General features: G+C 37.9%; 1 protein-coding gene across 1 annotated transcript in view; it reads left to right on the plus strand.

Annotated features, from left to right (window-relative positions):
- Positions 1–19,484, plus strand: part of Arms (Ankyrin repeat-rich membrane spanning) — a 680,132-nt gene that overhangs the window by 16,282 nt on the left and 644,366 nt on the right. Inside the window, exon 2 of the mRNA XM_090381558.1 lies at positions 3,920–4,040. Within this exon, the coding sequence (XP_090237684.1) occupies positions 3,927–4,040 (114 nt within the window). The 5' untranslated portion in view covers positions 3,920–3,926. The remainder of the gene's footprint in view (positions 1–3,919; positions 4,041–19,484) is intronic.

Here is a 19,484-nt window from a genome sequence, read left to right on the forward strand (position 1 = left end):
CATAGGTATACACATAATAATATTAATAGCACACCCCTCCAACCTGGTGTTGGGGCAGTAGTATAAATAAGAACTTTTTTTTTTAATGCATTGCTTTTCCTTCCAGAAGTAAAGTAGATTAACCATTATTACATTATTATTGGGCATATTAACAATTGAAAGAATATTCAATTTTTGCATCATGAAAAATGGCATCACACAAATATAATTTGATAGAAAAAAATGATTTCCTTCCCTTCAGTTGAACTTGTCATAAGCATTGTAATAACAACATGCTCTAATAAATATAACTTTTATAACACTGCTGATAAATATTCATGTGAAATAATATCACTCTCCTTTAGGTAAAACTGTTTCACACATTAAATGTGTGAAAGGAGAGTTTAGTCTTACTGGCACTTTTGAGAGCTTAGTATTACTGGCATACCCCTCCTTGAGCAAAGATAATTTGGAGGTAGTTGTTCCAAAGTAATTTTCGTTATAATGTAGGACACCTGCTGGACAGTGTTTAATATGAATAACGAGATTCCCTGGCAGGTTTCCAACACTAAAATGAGAAACCAGAAAGATTGGGATTTATATGAGCGTCTAGCAGTTCATTCAAGACAAAATCCTGTGTTCTTAGATTTGCTCTGAGCGATAACGAGCAAACTGCAACATCAAGAGGCATTGTGTTTTTCACCCAGAAGTACCTCTTAGATAAGGGGCCCCCAGGGTGACCGCAATTAATGGTTCTTTTAAATAACTTAAATGAATATAATCAAACGTGTATATTAGAGAATAGTCCTGAAGAAAGAGTGATGAACAAACAAAGTATAGTTTATTGCACGTATATGGACATGTATATCTATTTACAAAAAAAAAACATTAAGTAATGTAAGAAATTAAGATTATGTTATGTTATAGGTAGTAGCTTTACTCAGAATAGTTTTACATTTAACTAGCCAATGGGTAGTGGTAACATGGCATATTTTTGCCATTCTGTCTACATTCTTCATGTGGCTTTCGGTAAACAATTGTTGTTAGTACACAATAGATCGAAGAGCTTCCAGCTATTCGAGTTTATAGGCAAATGTGTAAGGTTGACATATAGTTTCCTTTGTCGCTACTGGAACGCAGTATCCAGTAGTCGGTACAATTGATGACACATTCTGGATTAATACAGAAAATGGACGTATATCTGCGTGTTTATCTGGGAGAAGAGAGAGGTTAGTATGTGATATTAGGTAGGGGATATAGTAGTAGATGTGGTTGTTCAGTAATTCCAGATAACCGGTCGTTAAACTAAAAGGCAAACTTACCCAAAGAGCTCTTTGGCAACTTGCTGGGCACTACCTGCTCTTTAACATCAGCCATAGAGGAAATCTTATGCAAGTTAGCTTTCCAATAAACTCACCAACAACTCCTTGTTTTTCCCCTATTCCCAATATATAAATGTCCCTCTCCCCTTTTGATGGCCCTCTTTTGATTGGTTAGCAGCCTATTTCTGTGGGGAAAAGCAAATCTAGGATCACCTGTCCTTGTAATTAGACATGTTTAATTTGAGAAATCTATCGAGAGAAAGGAGCAAATTATTAATTAATATGCGGTGATATTTCCGGGTTATACCAAGGTATTCTCTTCATTCAAAGTCTGTTCACCTCTATCCATTTTCTGACAAGTGTCAACTCGCAGTAATCAGTTCGAATTTCACTCAAGAGTACCTTCCTGATTCCGATTTACTCACTGGCACCCACAGATTTTTGCCACTGTATACCTGAGTTATACTACTGCGACACTAGTTAGCTGACGTTATTGAGTGTCGGCTTCATGCAGTGGATTGACCGAAACTATGGGAGTGAGATGGAAATTCGATTGCTGCTTTTCTAAGAATAGAATCGGACAAAACAACTTTCAACCCGGCCTTATTACTTCACACATATAGTGACTAGCAAAAGTAATGTATGGCTATTTATGAGAATATTTTACGATGTAAAAATGTTCACATTTTTATATAGTTTTAATAATACTGTTTTATCTGGACTAGAGCAAATACAGTACATATAAGTTATTTATTAATATACAAGGTGTTTGGAAAATCACCTGTATGACATCAATGTATAAAATGATATGAGTCACTGTGCATGATTGTGTGGTGTGATATGAGACCCCCATGTACCCCTAGTGGATGTATCAGGGTCATGCTTAATTTTATAACTTTAATAACCGTTCCCAACAAGTGTAAAATACTGTAACATAAACATAAAAATTCAAATGTTTTTAATTTATTATAATTGTCATTTATTATTTCTTATTATTATTGCTGAGTGTTTATTTGTTTTTTGAGAGTATTTTTTTGGATGGTATTTTATCCAGGGGTATTTCTTCCAACCACCACTTTTAAATAATGGCATCATAAGTACTATTTGACATTTCAAATTACAAAAGTATAATAAAAATGATTTATTTAATAGGTATTATTTAGTTATTATTCAAAATATGGTTATAAAGATTTCCACAGTAAAATCAGTTTATTATATTTCTTATTGCAATTTCTTTCTTTACTCTTTATGGTAGGGCTGTAGATTTATTAAGCATTGTGATTGTCAAACGTCTCAGTAGATCAGTTCATAAAATCAAGCTGTGCATCTAGCTTAACCCCACACACACACACACACACACACACACACACACACACACACACACAGTGTACCAACGTTACGTTCATCTTCAACAATTCCTCTTTAATTTCCTTTCAGTTATCACAAAGTTATTTATGCTCCTCATAGCTTGATAAACTTCTGGCAACCTGTCCCCTAAAGAATTCCTCGTGCATGAATTTTAGATGCAAAATACCTATTCAATTTGTTAGCAACCTGAGCAGGGTCATCAACAGTTAACCCATTGACATCAAGTGGCCCAATGTGATTCAATTCTTTCCTTCTACTGTTAATATAATGTTAAGTGAAGTGAAACAATTATTTTTGTATATTTTTAGTTAATCAATTAGTTATTTAATTTTCACTTCTATTAATCTCAGAAAAAGAAAAAATTCGATTAATTTAAGAAATAAGAATATTCTATACCTGTAGTGTAATTCACTACTTTTATTAACTAACTTGTTTTTCTTTTAGCAGCATGAATTTTTCTACCAACTGTCATCATTTATCCTAAACTTTCTCTGAAATCTTCCATACCAATTATTGACAATCCTTTTGCCATTCACATCAAAAGGACTAAATCGGTTCGTTCCTTTCTTTCTAGTGTTATCATTCTTTTGTTACTTGTTTTTGTACTCTTAGCTAGTCTTTTCTTAATCTGCCTTAGCTCATTTCTTTCTTTTCTTTCACTAAGGTTATCAGTTCATCCGACATCTTGGCCCAAAATACCCCCAGGGGCTCATATCTGGTGAGTAATGGCTTTGCACACCCAGGGTTCTGAGCTGGATATCATCATTCTTCTCTTCTCTTTCTTGGTGGTTCCCTTCTACTTCTCTCTCTCTCAGGGTAACTCGGAAATTTTTTTTGGCTGGTGCAACATAACCTCAGGCTTCCTTGCACTTTGTGACTAGTAATTATTATATTAGTGTTGCACAGGTTGTTGACAGTTTGCTAGATCCTGAAACTATTTGGTTTCCATTAATTCCTTACATTGCTTAATTAAAGTGTATATTGCTCTTTTTTTTTTTTTCATAAATGCTATTATGCATATTTCACTAAAATCAGAGTATAGTGGTATTATGTTATTGAATGGTTGACTAAGCAATGTATCTGCTAATCAGCTTATTATTCCAAAATGTTTCAGTGGTCTGGCACCAAGATTACTGAATTTCATTTTCCTATATAATCCAGCCTTATAATCAATCCTTTAGACATAAGAGTAACTTAAATTTGCATAGAAATTAATTTTTTGTTTTTACAAATAATTTTTTGGTTTACAGATTCACAATGAATAAAGTGATGTCATTGACATATGCTACTTTAGCTACTTTAGTGACTGAAGGAGATGTTGTAACATTACGTAATTGTTTGGAAAACAGAAGTCCTGATGAGAGTGATGAAGTAGGTGTAATTTTTATATATACTTAAATATATATATATATATATATATATATGATTAGGATTAATATTTATATCCTTGTCTAAACAAAAGTGATCAAAGGAAGCTTAAAAAAGCATAACTGTTACTTGTGATTTGAGTAGAGAACATTCTCTATCCATATCACTAATCAGTTTTACAAAACTGGGGTCTCAGCAGATGCAGTGAAAAGATCATTATCAGCATCTTTCTAGCTTTCATGCATTTGGTAAATGGAGAAGATGCACATTCAGTCAGTTTTATATTGGCAGGATGTTTCCTTCTGTGTGCATGGTAAATAGAGAATGTGTGATCAGTCAGCAACTCCAGTATCTACCATAGCAAAATGCAGACATAAATGTATGCTCTTGGTCAGCAGGAACAGCAGCATAACATTCCACATTGATTGGGATGTTGTAATGTTGGTAACAACATTACTGCTTGCTTGTACAGAATTCAAATGTACTTACTAACTGGCCATTTTTCAAAATTCTTTAATCTATTTTAAGTCTTGGTACCCTCAGTTGTAACACGTGGGATGTGTTATAATCGAGGATCTGACAGGATTGCCTATTCCTTTTTAATTTCTAAAATATGTTTAGTATTTTAAAATTCTGTTTGTTGGGGAAGGGTGTAAGAACTGTGCCAAAAGTCAGATTGCTGTTAAACTCAAAAGATATACATATAGTTACTGAAGTTGCTGGAATGTTACGAAAAAATCAGAAGCATAATATTCACGACGAATGGGATATTGTAATATTGGTAGAAACAAAACTGCTTGTTTGTACAGAATCCAAATGTATTTACTGATTGGACATTTTGTAAATTTCTGTAATCCATTTTAACTGAGCAGCATTGGTGCCCTCAGTCATAACATGCACCATGGCAGGCCCATCCACTAAATCTGATGTCTGTTAAACTTGAAAAAAATACATATGGATGAAGTTGCTAGAATGTTATTTTCTGTGTTTTATTATGAATTAAAAAAAAACAATGTTTTTTTTATTGCACTTATTGTGTGGAGTGTAAGAGCTTGAAATTTTGCTGGATTTTATAGTGCCAGTGAAAGCTGACTAAAGCTTATGTCTGAAGTGCTCATGAGTACCTTTGCTGGGGGGGGGGTTCAGATGACTCCCTCCTGATGTCTGCCATGTTGTGCAGGCTTATGGAAGGTGACAGTGAGGAAAATCCTGGCTCTTCTTGGCGCTCTACTTTATTGAGAAAATATTTTAGCCAGTGATAAATACCATTAGACTGGCATGTATGTCACCTGGGCCTTACAGATGAAAAGCCTTTTTCAGTACAAGCCATCCATTATTTTCCAAGTCAATTTAAATTGAGGGATCCATTAGTGTTTGCTATATATGTAATTATTTATTTTTTAAATATATTTTTTTATTTATTATTAATTATTTATTTTTTAAATAAAAAAATTAATTTAAAATGTATTTTTTATATTTATTTACCGAAAATCTAAAGTTTTATTAATTTTGTTGAGAAAAAACAAACACATGTTCATAAAATATGAACATGAAATTTATTATTCACTTCCATTTTTAAGTTCATAAAACTGTTAAAGGATGCGAAAATTAACACTACATGAGCATCTAATGGAAACAGTGTGCTATTAGACTTGCTGATAGTTTTAATTGACTCTTCATTTGCCAGGTTTCTTCTTTTAAAATAAAAAAAATTGTTAGTCAATCTTATTGCTATTCTTTACAGCCTACTTTTCACATTATGCTTGGAATGGAGTGTTTTCTGGTCTGCATACATTATTTTGAGGTGCAGCCTAACCATTTCTTTATATATAAAATAATTGTTTAAATATTGTTTAAATATTGTTTAATTGTTTAAATAAAATAATCTTGCTTAGTTACAGCAAATTTGTTATAACACTCCAATTTACAGCTGTCTTGCTTTTAGCATTCTTTTCTTCTGGTCTTATGATCAATCTTGTGATGTTGGTGGTGGGGGGGGGATCCTACTTATAGCACTCATTGGTGGGACTGGTTCCTTCAAAAGTGCAGTAATGAAAGATATATTAATTTCCAAGTCTTTTCATTATTAAAAAAGCTTAACTATGTTTGCATCTCAAAGATTTTGTAATTCTAGGTCTTTTGGAGGCCGATCTCAGATTATTATCATCCAGATACAAAAGGCAGTCACCAATTGCAAATAATCTTCATTTTCCAGTCTGCTTAAATGATTTATGCATGTTTTCTTGGCGCCTCCGTAGCCAGGTGGGAAGGAGCAGCAGTGCGTAGCACACGCTTCTCGATTAGACCGGGGTTCGAGCCCGTCACCACCAAATACGGAGGATGCGGAAAGGTCAGGGAATGACCACCGCATATTCCCGATCAATATGGCCTTAGTTGCTAATGCTCCTAAAAACCAAAATAACAAAAACAGCATGTTTTCTTTTTAAGCAGCATACTTTGGTTATGTTCTTAACTATTCTCTAAGCCTTTGTACTGCTGATAAAACAACTTCAAACATCATACCTTCATTAATATTATTTGTGAATATCAGAAATAATAGGAGATCCAGTAAGATCTCACTCGTGACTCATAAAATCAGCAATAACCATTTATAACCACATTTTGTCTTCCTTTATTTAGACATTTTTTTTATCCACTTATGTCAGCAGTGGAAGTAGCTACAGTGGATAAAAGAATGGTTAAATAAAGACTGTTCTTATGGGACTGTATCATATGCACACACCTGAGCATGTTATATGAGCATGTTAGACATCAAAGCCAAAGGGAATCTTGGATCTGCTTCAAATCTTCTGTGACTTGGTTGATCAATTCCATGTATGTCACCTGTAAAATATATATTCTTCATCAGTCCTGAAACATAGCAAATGTATAATTGCAGACCAACTGTAATTGCCAACACTCTAGGGCAGTGTTTCCCAAACTTAAAATAATTGCATACCTCTTTTGAGAGTTTAGTCTTACTGGCATACCCCTCCTTGAGCAAAGATAATTTGGAGGTAGTTTTAATAATACTGTTTTATCTGGACTAGAGCAAATACGGTACAATATAAGTTATTTATTGATATACAAGGTGTTTGGAAAATCACCTGTATGACAGCAATGTATAAAATGATATGAGTCACTGTGCATCTTTGTGTGGTGTGATATGAGACCCCATGTATCCCTAGTGGATGTATCAGGGCCAGTTGGTTGTGAGAAAGCTATTGTGGCAGTTGATTGTGAAGTGGGTTAATGATGGTTTTGTCATTGGAGAGGCGTATTTTTTTGGTTGGGTATGTTTTTAGGACAACATTTAGTGGAGTTTTGTAAAGAAGAGAGACTAATGGTTGCAAATATGTGGTTTAAGGCTCCGCTATGCAGAAGATATACATGGAAGAATCCTGGCGACTCACGAAGGTATCAATCAAATAGATTACATTTTAGTAAAGCAGAGATACTGTAACCAGGTGAAGAAAACAATATCCTCTCCAAGAGCGGATGGCAATTCAAACCAATCATTTGTAATAACTGAGAGCAAAGTGGAGGAGAAATTGTTGAAGTTAAACATAAGAAAGGCACCTGGGGTGGATGGGATCTATCCAGTTATATTAAAGGAGGAGGCAAAGCAACTAAGCAAAGGCCATAATTATGAGAGCATCCTTGAACTCACGGGAGGACCCACGGACTGGAGATTTGCAAATGTATCCCCCAATTCACAAAGGGGGATCGAAGGGTGACACGAGTAATTACAGACCGGTTAGTTTAACTTCTGTTCCGGGTAAAATAATGGAGTCACTGGTTAAAGATGTATTGCAGGATCATCTAGATAAGACTGCAGCAATAATTCAGACACAGCATGGGTTTGTTAAGGGAAAGTCTTGTCTGACAAATTTGATAGGATATTATGATGTGGTTACAAAGGAACTGGATGCAAAAAATAATTTTGATATCATATATTTGGATTTCAGGAAAGCTTTTGACACTTGCGCATGGAAGACTATTGTACGAGTTGGAGCAGAATGGTATTAAGTGTAAGTTGCTACAATGGATAAAAGGATGGTTAAATTGGAGAAGACAGAGAGTGGTAATCAATGGGTGCTGCTCTTCGTGGACTAATGTTATTAGTGGAGTCCCACAGGGTTCGGTGTTGGTCCACTGTTGTTTTGTATATTTCTCATTGATGTTGATGAAGGTATATCAGGCTTAGTGTCGAAGTTTGCAGATGATACAAAGGTTGGCAGGGTTGTTAATGACAGTAATGGCAGTGTGCTACTGCAACAGGACCTAGAAAATTTGGGCAGATGGGCTAAGAAGTGGCAATTGAAGTTTAACCTTAACAAATGCAAAGTACTGCATATGGGTAGAAGTAACCCCAGAGAAACGTACCAACTGTGTGGTACTACACTTTAAGGTGGTAGAAAATGAAAAAGACCTGGGAGTAATTGTGCAGTCAGATATGAAGTTTTCTGAGCAATGCAGACAGGCTGCCAGGGCAGGTCATGGGGTTTTGTCAGTGATATATAGGAATTTTTCTAGCAGGGAAAAGGAGGTGATTGTCCCTCTGTATAAGGCAATGGTCAGGCCACGCCTTGAGTACTGCGAACAGGTCTGTAGGCCTCATTTTAGGAAGGATATCGATTTGCTTGAGTGTGTATAGAGAAGGGCAACAAGATTGGTTAGGGGAATGAAGGGAACCTCTTACCAAGAGAGGCATTAAGTTCTGCAAAATGCAGAGACTAGGCACCTGCACGGTGATCTGATTGAGGTGTATAAGGCCTTGAATGGGTTCAGCACGCTGAATTCTGATGGGATCCTTCCACTTGTTCAGATTACGAACCTAAGGGGGCATAAATTCAAATTAAGAAATGACAGATGTAGAATAGATGTGTGGAAATTTGCCTTTAGCCAGCAGGTGGTTAATTGCTGGAACAAACTTCCATTTGTCATTGTAGAAGTTGATAGGTTAAATGCCGACTGGGCTAGCTGGGTGGGTAAAGTGCCTGCCTGGCAACCCAAAGGTCGTGGGTTCGAGTCCCGCCTCGGGCTTGGATCAAAGTATGGCAAAAAACCTTGGGAGGCACATTATGGCCACAAAAGCCTATGCACCAACAAGTACAAAAAAAAAAAAAAAAAAAAAAAAGATAGGTTAAATAAATTTAAGGAGGAACTGGACAGGCATTTGGAGGGAATGGTATGATTTCTTTTTTTGGCTGCATAAGCTCATACACTTGCTTTCTTGCATCACATGCCACCACCACCACCACTACTACTACTATATAACCGGCCAGTCACGCAAATTGGACCTTGAGTGGACCAAAAACCACCAACATCAAGACAACCTCACTGGCTGGCACCTCCGTAGCCAGGTGGGCAGGAGCAGCAGTGTGTTGCACACGCTTCTTGATTAGACCGGGGTTCGAGCCTGTGCCCACCAAATACGGAGAATGCGGAGAGGTCAGGAAATGACCGCCACATATCCCTGGAGCAATATGGTCTTAGTTGCTAATGCTCCTAAAAACCAAATAATAACAATAACAACCTCACTGGACGGAGCTTTCCCCATGAATGACTCCAGCCGACGTCCGACAACTGATATGGACTCTAACACTGATTGTGAAAACTCCCAGCTATGCTGGCGCCATTGGCAATCTGTACCTTATTCTCTTGTGAGGTGCGCCTATCTCTCCCCTTCCTCGGCAGTGGGGAAGTGGCATGCTCTCCCTTCCTCACCACCCACGCTTTGTTTGATGAGGCTTGAGCCTGCGTCACTGATACTCTGGAGCCATCTTTCCTATTGTCCCCATATGTCTGTCTCTCACCCCCCCCCCCAGTTTTCCGTTTTCCCTTCTCTCTCTAGCTATCTCACTACTAGTGTTTGATCCTTGTCAAAACTACACAAGCCCCACACTCAAAATTTTTAACTCTACCCAGCATAACTTACACTGACGAGCCAAAACATCCTACCTAATATTATATTGGTCCTCGTGCAGCCAAAACAGCTCGTACCCAGCAAGGCATGGATGCTACAAGGTTTCTATCTCTTGTGGTATCTGGTACCAACACGTAACCAGTAGATCCTTTAACTCCTGTAAGGTCCGTGGTTGAGACGCCGTAGATCGGAGTTGCTGTTCCAACACAAACCACATATGCTCGATGGAATTGATGACTGGGGAATTTTGGGGCCAGGGCAATACCTGGAAGTCTTCATCGTGTTTTGTGAACCAGTCTTGAACAATCCGGTTGGCGTGGCATGGCGCATTATCCTGCTGAAAGACTGCACCGCCAGAGGAGAAGACCGTTGCCACGAAAGGGTGTACCTGGTCAGCAATGATGTTTAGGTAGGTGATAGACATCAGAGTGCCCGGCACATGGACGACTGGATCCAGGGTATCCCAGCAGAACATCGCCCAAAGCATGACACTGCCTTGTTTTCATTTCACCAGGCGCCGTCACTTCCCCAGGTAAACGACGCAAACGTACCCAGCCGTCTACATGGTGCAACAGGAAACGTGATTCATTGGACCAGATGACCTTCTTCCGATCACTCAAGGTCCAGTTTTGATGCTCTCGTGCCCATTGTAGGCGCTGTCACCGGTGAACTGTGGTTGGCATGTGTACTTGGAGCAACCTGCTGCTCTGCAGCTCCATTTTCAGTAGGGTTCGATGTACTGAGTGTTGTGACACATATTATCCATCACCAGCATTTCAATAATTGGTGAGTTGCGCCCCAGTCGCCCTTCTGTTGCCACGTACCATCCTGGAGAGCCTTTGCTCACCTCGAGCATCGATGAGCTGTGCTCGTCCAACACCTTGCCAGTGGTTCATGGGTTCCCCCTCCTTGGACCACTTTTGTTAGTTACTAACCACGGGGCTGACCGTAGGCATCCCACCAGCCGTGCCGTTTCGGATATGCTCTGACCCAGTCATCTGGCTATTACAATTTGGCCATTGTCAAACTCACTTAAGTCTGCTGCCTGTCCTATTTGAAGAACAAGAGTAGCACTGATTACCTGTAGTTGCTTCGACGATTTGCATAACGATTTGCTGGTCATAATGTTTTGGCTCATCAGTGTATATCTCTTTTGGCCTGACCTAATTTCTAGCATTTCTTTCCCCCCCCATTTTTTTCTTTTTAGGTCCTAGCCACTGAAATCTCAGGAAATTAGGTGGCAGGACCTGCCAGAATAAATATCTAAAATATTGGTGTATGTGGTCTGCCTCCACAGGCTTAGTGTGGGCAACGGTGGGTCTCATTAAGGGCCCAATGGCTAAAAGGCCAAATGAATAACACTACAAAACATTATAAAGCACAATATCCATACACTTTTAAACTTCTACAGTATTCTGTATCACACCACAAAGTATACTATGCAGAGATGGGGGAAACCCCTAGTGCCATTACACCCTAAACACACTAAACAGTTTTAGTATTTAAGTATTTAATCTTTTGCTGGCGGTAGATGACTTTCATCAACCGGTGAAATACCACCACTTTGCTTATTGGAGGCTTGAAGTGGTGAAACCCATGTTTAGTCTCTAGAGCAAAGTTTCCGGCATTCCCCTCCCCCCATACTTCTCCTTCAACCCATGCACGGTACTAAGTACTATAGGTTTTGATACCTTTTGTGTTTGGGGTTTTCATAAAAAAAAAAAAAAAAAAAAAAGCCAGCAAAAGATTATATCAAGACCTCTAGTGTTTTTATTTTGACGAAACTATACCCAGCCCTTCTGTTGCCACGTGCTATTCAGGAGAGCCTTTGCTCACCTCGAGCATCGATGAGCTGTGGTCGTCCAACACCTTGCTGGCGGTTCGTGGGTTCCCCCTCCTCAGACCACTTTCGGTTTTCGGTGTATTGTGAAGTGCCTTTCTAAAGTTCCTTTTTTGGGTATGGCCATGAAAGCATTGCATTAACATTAGTAGAGGCATATGATGCAAGAAAGCAAGCTTATGCAGCATCAACCAAAAAAAAAAAAAACACTTCCATTTCACCCCTCTTCGTTCGAAATACCTGTCCAGCTGAGCCTTAAATTTATTTAGGCTATCAACTTCCACAACAGGGGATGGAAGTCTGTTCCACCAACCAATTACCTGCTGGCTAAAGGCAAATTTACCCACATCTATCCTACATCTGTCTTTCCTCAATCTGATTTGCCCTTTCAGGTGATTATTCTGAGCAAGAGGAAGAATCCCATCAGCATTGAGCATGCTCAAACCATTCAAGGCTTTATACACCTCTATCAGATCACCTCGTCAGTGCCTAGTCTCCAGACACTGTAATTTGCAAAACTTAAGCCTTTCTTCTTAAGAGCAACCCTTTGTTCCATTCACTAATCTTGTTGCCCTTCTCTGTACTCGATCCAGCAGCTCTACATCCTTGAAATAAGGCCTCCCGACCTGTATACAGTACTCAAGGTGTGACCTGACCATTGCCTTATACAAGGGAATAATCACCTTATCCCTGCTAGAAAAATTACTGTATATCATTGCCAAGACACCATGAGCTACTCTTGCAGCCCATCTGCACTGCTCAGAGAAATTCATATCTACCTGCCCAATTACCCCCAGGTCATTTTCATTCTCTACCACTGTCAGTGGTAGAGAATGAAACAACATTTTTCTTTTATTATTACAAAAAAGTATTCTAGTTCCCACCCGTGATGAAAATGATATGTTTTACTCATTTTCGTAGCATTCATTTTAAATCAAAAGGTATTAAATTAATGTATAAATACTGTCCAGTTATTAATCTTCTCTAGTGGCAGAATCAGCAAAACCCAGACGAATAAAAATGAGCAATTGAGCTGTATCACGGACGTCTGTAGATGCATCCAGTTGTAAAGAAAAGGACACACAATTAGCAATATGAGCATGCAATTGTTCGCTCACATATCTACTCATTTTTTCGATGCGTTGCATCACAGTATTTAGAGATAATTTCAGATCTTGAAGAGCACTTTTAATTTCGTTTTTGTTCTAAAAATTTTCAAAAAGAGAATCTGTTATTTCTAAAAATACGTCTTTGATGAATTGATCATCAGAAAATGGTTTGCTTTTTTTTTGCAAGAAGATGACTTACTTTAAATGATGCAACAGTTACTGCTTTGGATTGTGAATTAGGTGTCACTAAGAAATTTTGTTGTGCAAATAATCTGGATTTAAGTTCTTTTAATTTATTTTTTCTAAGGTCATTATTAGGCAGAAAATCTGATTAGTATTTACCATGGAGTACATTGAAGTGCCATTCTAAATTTCCGTTTTTTGGTATGGCCACGGAAGCATTGCAAATCAAACAACATTTTTTATCATTACAAAACAGTATTCTAGTTCCCACCCGTGATGAAAATGATAATCATTTTTGTAGTATTCATTTTAAATCAAAGGTATTAAATTAACAGTATAAGTACTGATCAGTTATTAATATTAAGTAAGCAAAATAAGAATTCGACATGTACACTATGCTCTCCACAACGTAACTGTGTAAATTTTCGCTAGACAAGTGTAGTGTGGCATTGGAGGCAAATTGCTGCTATGGATAAAGGGGTGGTTGAGGGGGAGAAGACAGAGAGTGGTAATCAATGGACACTGCTCATCGTGGACTAATGTCATTAGTGGAGTCCCTCAGGGTTCAATATTGGGTCCATTATTGTTTTCTGTATTTATAAATGATATTGGTGGTATATCAAGCTTAATGTCCAAGTTTGCAGACGATATGAAGGTTGGTAGAGCTGTCAAGGACACTACTGACACCATGCTACTGCAACAGGATCTGGAAACGTTGAGCAGATGGGCTGAGAGCCGGCAAATGAAGTTTAACATTGACAAATGTAAAGTACTATATATGGGAAACAGCAACCCCAGAGCAACGTATTAACTCTGTGGTACTATACTGACAGTGGTACAGTGGTAGAGAATGAAAGGGACCTGGGGTGGTTGTGCAGGCAGATATGAAGTTTTCTGAGCAGTGCAGACGGGCTGCAAGAGTAGCTCATGGTGTATTGTCGATGATTTTTCTAGCAGGGATAAGGAGGTGATTATTCCCTTGTATAAGGCAATGGTCAGGCCACACCTAGAGTACTGTATGCAGGTCTGGAGGCCTCATTTCAAGAAGGATGTAGAGATGCTGGAACGAGTACAGAGAAGGGCAACAAGATAAGAGAATGGAAGAAAGGGTTGCTCTTACGAAGAAAGGCTTAAGTTTTGCAAATTACAGTGTCTTGAGACTAGGCACCTGCGAGCTGATCTGATTGAGGTGTATAAAGCCTTGAATGGTTTGAGCATGCTCAATGCTGATGGGATTCTTCCTCTTGCTCAGAATAATCACCTGAGAGGGCATAAATTCAAATTGAGGAAAGACGGATGTAGGATGGATGTGAGGAAATTTGCCTTTAGCCAGCGGGTGGTTGGTTGGTGGAACAGACTTCCATCCCTTGTCGTGGAAGTTGATAGCTTAAATAAGTTTAAGGCCCAGCTGGACAGTTATTTCGAACGAACAGAGGGGTGAAGTGGAAGTGGTTATTTTTTATTTATTTATTTATTTATTTTTGGCTGATGCTGCATAAGCTTGCTTTCTTGCATCAAATGCCTCTACTAATGCAAATGATACTCATTTTCGTAGTATTCATTTTAAATCAAAGGGTATTAAATTAACAGTATAAGTACTGATCAGTTATTAATATTAAGCAAGCAAAATAAGAATTCGACATGTACACTATGCTCTCCACAACGTAACTGTGTAAATTTTCACTAGACAAGTGTAGCGGCTGTGCGGAGACAAGAGTAGGCAAGGGGTTCATGGAATTGTAATAAGCGTATGCAGTAGAGCACATAATAACATTTAGATTTTGACTAAGCTATTGTAAAGAAAAGGACACACAGCAATATGAGCATGCAATTGTTCGCTCACATTTTTACAAATTTTTTTGATGCGTCGCATCACTGTCGAGGCAGTGTTAGGTGGGTCGGAAAACTGCTAGCTGGGGGGGGATACATGGACTAATAGATTAACAGTAGCTGCTGGCAGAGGTGAAAGTAATTCTTGCACTGCTTCTATTGGAATGAGCAGCAGCCTGGAAAACAAGATGCAGGGGTTTTCAGAGATTGCTGGGAGTCATTGTGGTACAAGTAAACACATGGGCTGTGTTAGGGTAGCTAAGAATAGGAAAAGGTGCATGTATACTTGTGTGTACACCAATGCTAGGAGTTTGGTAAATAAATTTGAGGTGCTGGTCAAAACATCAAAGACAGTTATTGTATGGATATTAGAGACGTGGTGTCACACAGATATAAGGAATGCAGAAATGGAATTTGGGGAGTACAATGTGTACTCCCTTCCTGTCCTGTCTAGGAAGGATAGACAGGAGATGAAGGGAGGAGGGATTATGCTATTAGTTAAGAAACACATAAAATCCAAGGAAGTACAGCCAGCCGACTTGGTTGGACAGTGCAGTGTTGAGTCAGTTTGGTGTGACATAAGCACTGGAAAATCAAAATTGAGAATAGAAGTGTTATACGCCTAATGACTCTGATGAATATAATAAACAACTGTACAGGGAAATAGAGTGGGCCAGTAAATCAGTCTTATAATGAGGGATTTTAATTTCCCAGATATTGACTGGAATTTGTGGGTTGGTCACTCACCCACTAGCAAGGCTTTTGTGCATTTATTGGATGATTGATTTTCTACATCAGCATGTTTGGGAGGCAAGTAGAGGGAGTAATACTCTTGATCTGATTATCAGTACTGATTCTTCATGCATTAAGAATCTGCAGATAAATAAACTACTAGGTGGCTGTGATCACAGTGTGCTGAAGTGGGATTTATTCAAAGAAGTAACTACCATCAGGGGTAAAGGCAGTGGTGAGCTATAGTGGGCTCGCGAGAGCCCATTGTTATTTTTTTTGAAAATTTGTGAGCCCATTGTTGAGACGATCATTTATTTTACAAATGAAATCCTAAATGTGCAATTATTGAGTATCCAGAGCCGAAACTACAGTGGGGCGAAAGGGGACCCATTCCCAGCATTTTAATGGCACAATCGATCGGTTATATATTTTAAAATTGCTTCATTTTTGATTTAATTACAGTCTGATCTCTGTTTAACCAACTTCTTTATACAGAATTTTTTTAAATTCCCCTTGGTAATTACATTTAAAATAAAGTAGTTTCCATAGAACGAAAATTATTTCCATGTAACGAACAGATTAGAAGAGACAACTTTTTATGCATTGTTATCACCTCTGGCCTTTAGGTAATTAGAAAGAGCGAATTAAGGGTGAAAGGGATTACCATTCAACAACGTTAGTGGTGTACGTAAAACTTATGCAGCCACTTTCCGAGAAATCGTGCTAATCAATATGCTTTCCATAGCCAGTCAGAGGATTAAGAAGATACCTGACATGGATAATAGCCTCTGGTCAACCTGTGTTGTGGTTCCCCTTTACTCCGACAAATGGGCGTATGTTTTTTGTTGAAGTGCCTTCCAGTAAATTTCTCCTGTCTATGTTTACGTGGTCACAGTAGCTGAATATCTGAGTGATTCTGATATTTTGTACAGTATTCAAAGAACTAGTGACAGTAGCAACGTGGGGGGGGGGGATTGAGGAAACTAAGATATTATATAAACTTTAAGAAGATGAAATGTTGACAGATTTTGACACTTTGTAGAGTCTTTCACTGCGTAGAAAATGTTCTGAAATATAATGGCATACAGACAATAATTAAAAAAAAAAAAACTATTACCAATCTCCAAGAAACTAGCGCGAATTAAGGATGATTGCTAAAGAACTTGATGTGGAATCTACAAAGATCGGTCATGTGTTCGGGCTACGAAGAGCAGTTGTAGCTTGCAAATGGTAATTGCGGGTTAAGGGAATTATCCTGCATTGTGCAAACATTTTGGATCAGATGCCGCCGTAGCCCAGTGGTCAGGCGCGTGAGTGCATAAGTACACGTGCCTTGAGTGACTTGGGTTCAAGCACCCTGACTGCTGAATACGGGCTGTTTCTTGTATTCTCTCTACCTTGTGAACTCCTCTGATGGTATGGTCACCCTGGAGTATAAACAGAAAATTTTATTTTTATTTGGGATTGTTAAAGTGACTTTTAAATCTGGAATTTCTTAACCATTTAGCACTAATGATCGACATCCTGCAGGAGCTCTCTTACATTTCAGATGCTTTACAGATTCACTATGGCAAAAGGAAATAAATTAATTATTCGAACTATCAATGCTATTGCTAATTTGAAAAATTCTGAAGGAAAATATGAAGCTAAAATTGAGAGCATGTTGAAATGGAAAGAATTTGAAGGAATCAAAATAGAAAGTAAGAACAGTAAAATTACCTCGTGCAAGTTATTAAATGCATTGTTTTATCCGTAAAGGATGAGTTATTAATTCAACAGGGTGATTTTAAATTAAATAAAGAAAATAATCATACCATTGAAAGAATTTTTAAAAATATTCTACCGGGAATCGTGGAATTTAAAAGAACTTTCGTCTTGGTGGCAAGACTGTGAAAACCGAGTAAGAAATTTGTTTTTTGATAAAATATGAAATAAAAATTAGTGATTTTGTCGAAGACAGTTTATCTTTAAAATCAAGTGAAATTCCCTTTACAATTAAAGCCAGAAATATCTTTGAAACCATTGCGATTTGTAGTGCTGAAACTGAGCGAGCTTTCAACGTAATGAATAATATCGTGTGAATGAATGAATAAATGAATGAATAATATTGAAAATTAAACACATTGCAGATTATGATGACCATATATCTAAATGGAAAACCATTGATTCAATTTGATCCGGATCGTTATGTCAATATTAATAAAGAAGCAAATTTCATATGGCAATTTTTAAAAGAAAATTTTCTTTAATATTTGTGCAATATTTTTTTTATGTAATCTGTGATTTTTGTGTACCTTTTCTATAACAGTTTGTTTTTTGTAATATTTGTTTTTATATTCTAGAATGTTTTGTGATAATTCGTTATTTGTAATATGGGAAATATTTTTGATAATTTTTATTTGCAATATTAAAATTTTATCATGAAAAAATGTATCCATTATATTTCCCTAGTTGTAAAAAAAAGAATAAAAAAGTTGCGCATCTGCTGAGCACGAGCGGTAGATGGTTTTAGGTGAAACATCCTTCGCGTCACTATGTGACGTCATACTATTCAAAATTTCCAAACAGTTAGAACTCGAGATATCGTACTGGTCACGAAAAATGCGTCATGTGCTGTAATCTAATCATACTTACTAGTGAGTGCCCCACACAGACTAGTTGTCTGAGCGTGGGAAGCACCTCTCGTAGACGCCGCGGGTGATGTCACTTCTGTGACCGATCAGATTTACTCGGTAGGTACATCCCCCTCCAAAAGGATGTTTCACATCAAAAAGTCGGCAAAAGTGCGAGCTCATTGTTAAAATATTCACAGTTCACCACTGGGTAAAGGGAAGGGTTTTTGCTTTTGTAAAGGTGACTACGGAGGTCTGAGACAATATTTAAATTCTATACAGTGGGACCAACTGATGATGTTGCCAACAGAAAATTCAAAATGGGAAGCATTCAAAGAATTAATCTTGGAAGCTAATAGGCTTTTCATACCAACTAAGAAATATTTTTCAAGGTTTAGGCCTAAATGGATGTCGGATGAACTAACAAGACATGTGGCAGAGAAGAAAAATTCCAGGGATACATATAAACTAATCTGTAACCAAGACACAAAGGAGGTTAGGCAGGCAAAGCAGATTACGAGAAATCTTTGACAAACGATGCAAAGAAAAACAGCAAAGAGTTCTTTACTTATGTAGACTCTAGAGGGAAGGGGATGAATCAGATTGGTCCACTGGATATCGATGGTTCAACTGTTGATGATCCTACCTGAGCAGGATCATCAACTGTTGATGATCCTGCTCAGGTAGCTAACAAACTAAATGAGTATTTTGCATCTACATTCACATATGAAGAGTTATTCAGGGAGGGGAATGCCAGAGGTGAGGAAAACTCTGGCAGTGAGCTAAATGATTTTGTAATAACTAAGAGCAAAGTGGAGCAGAAACTGGTTAAAGAAGCACTGCATGATCATCTAAACAAGACTTCAGTAATAGCTCAGATGCATCACGGTTTTGTTAAGGGGAAGTCTTTTCCGACCAATTCGATTGGATACTATGATGTGGTCACAAAGGAACTGGATGCAGGGAATAACTTTAATATCATATATTTGGATCTTAGAAGGTTTTTGATACTGTTTCACATAGAAGACTGCTGCAAAAATTGGAGCAGTGTAGCATTGGAGGCAAATTGCTGCTTGGATAAAGGAATGGTTGAGTGGAAGAAATCAGAGTGGTAATCAGTGGACACTGCTCTTCATGGACTAATGTTATTAGTGAAGTCCCTCAGGGTTCAGTGTTGGGTCCATTGTTGTTTTCTGTATTTATTAATGATAT

The sequence above is a fragment of the Mastigoproctus giganteus genome, chromosome 9, assembly GCF_048544385.1.
Source record: "Mastigoproctus giganteus isolate SK-2022 chromosome 9, ASM4854438v1, whole genome shotgun sequence".
NCBI lineage: Eukaryota > Metazoa > Arthropoda > Arachnida > Uropygi > Thelyphonidae > Mastigoproctus > Mastigoproctus giganteus.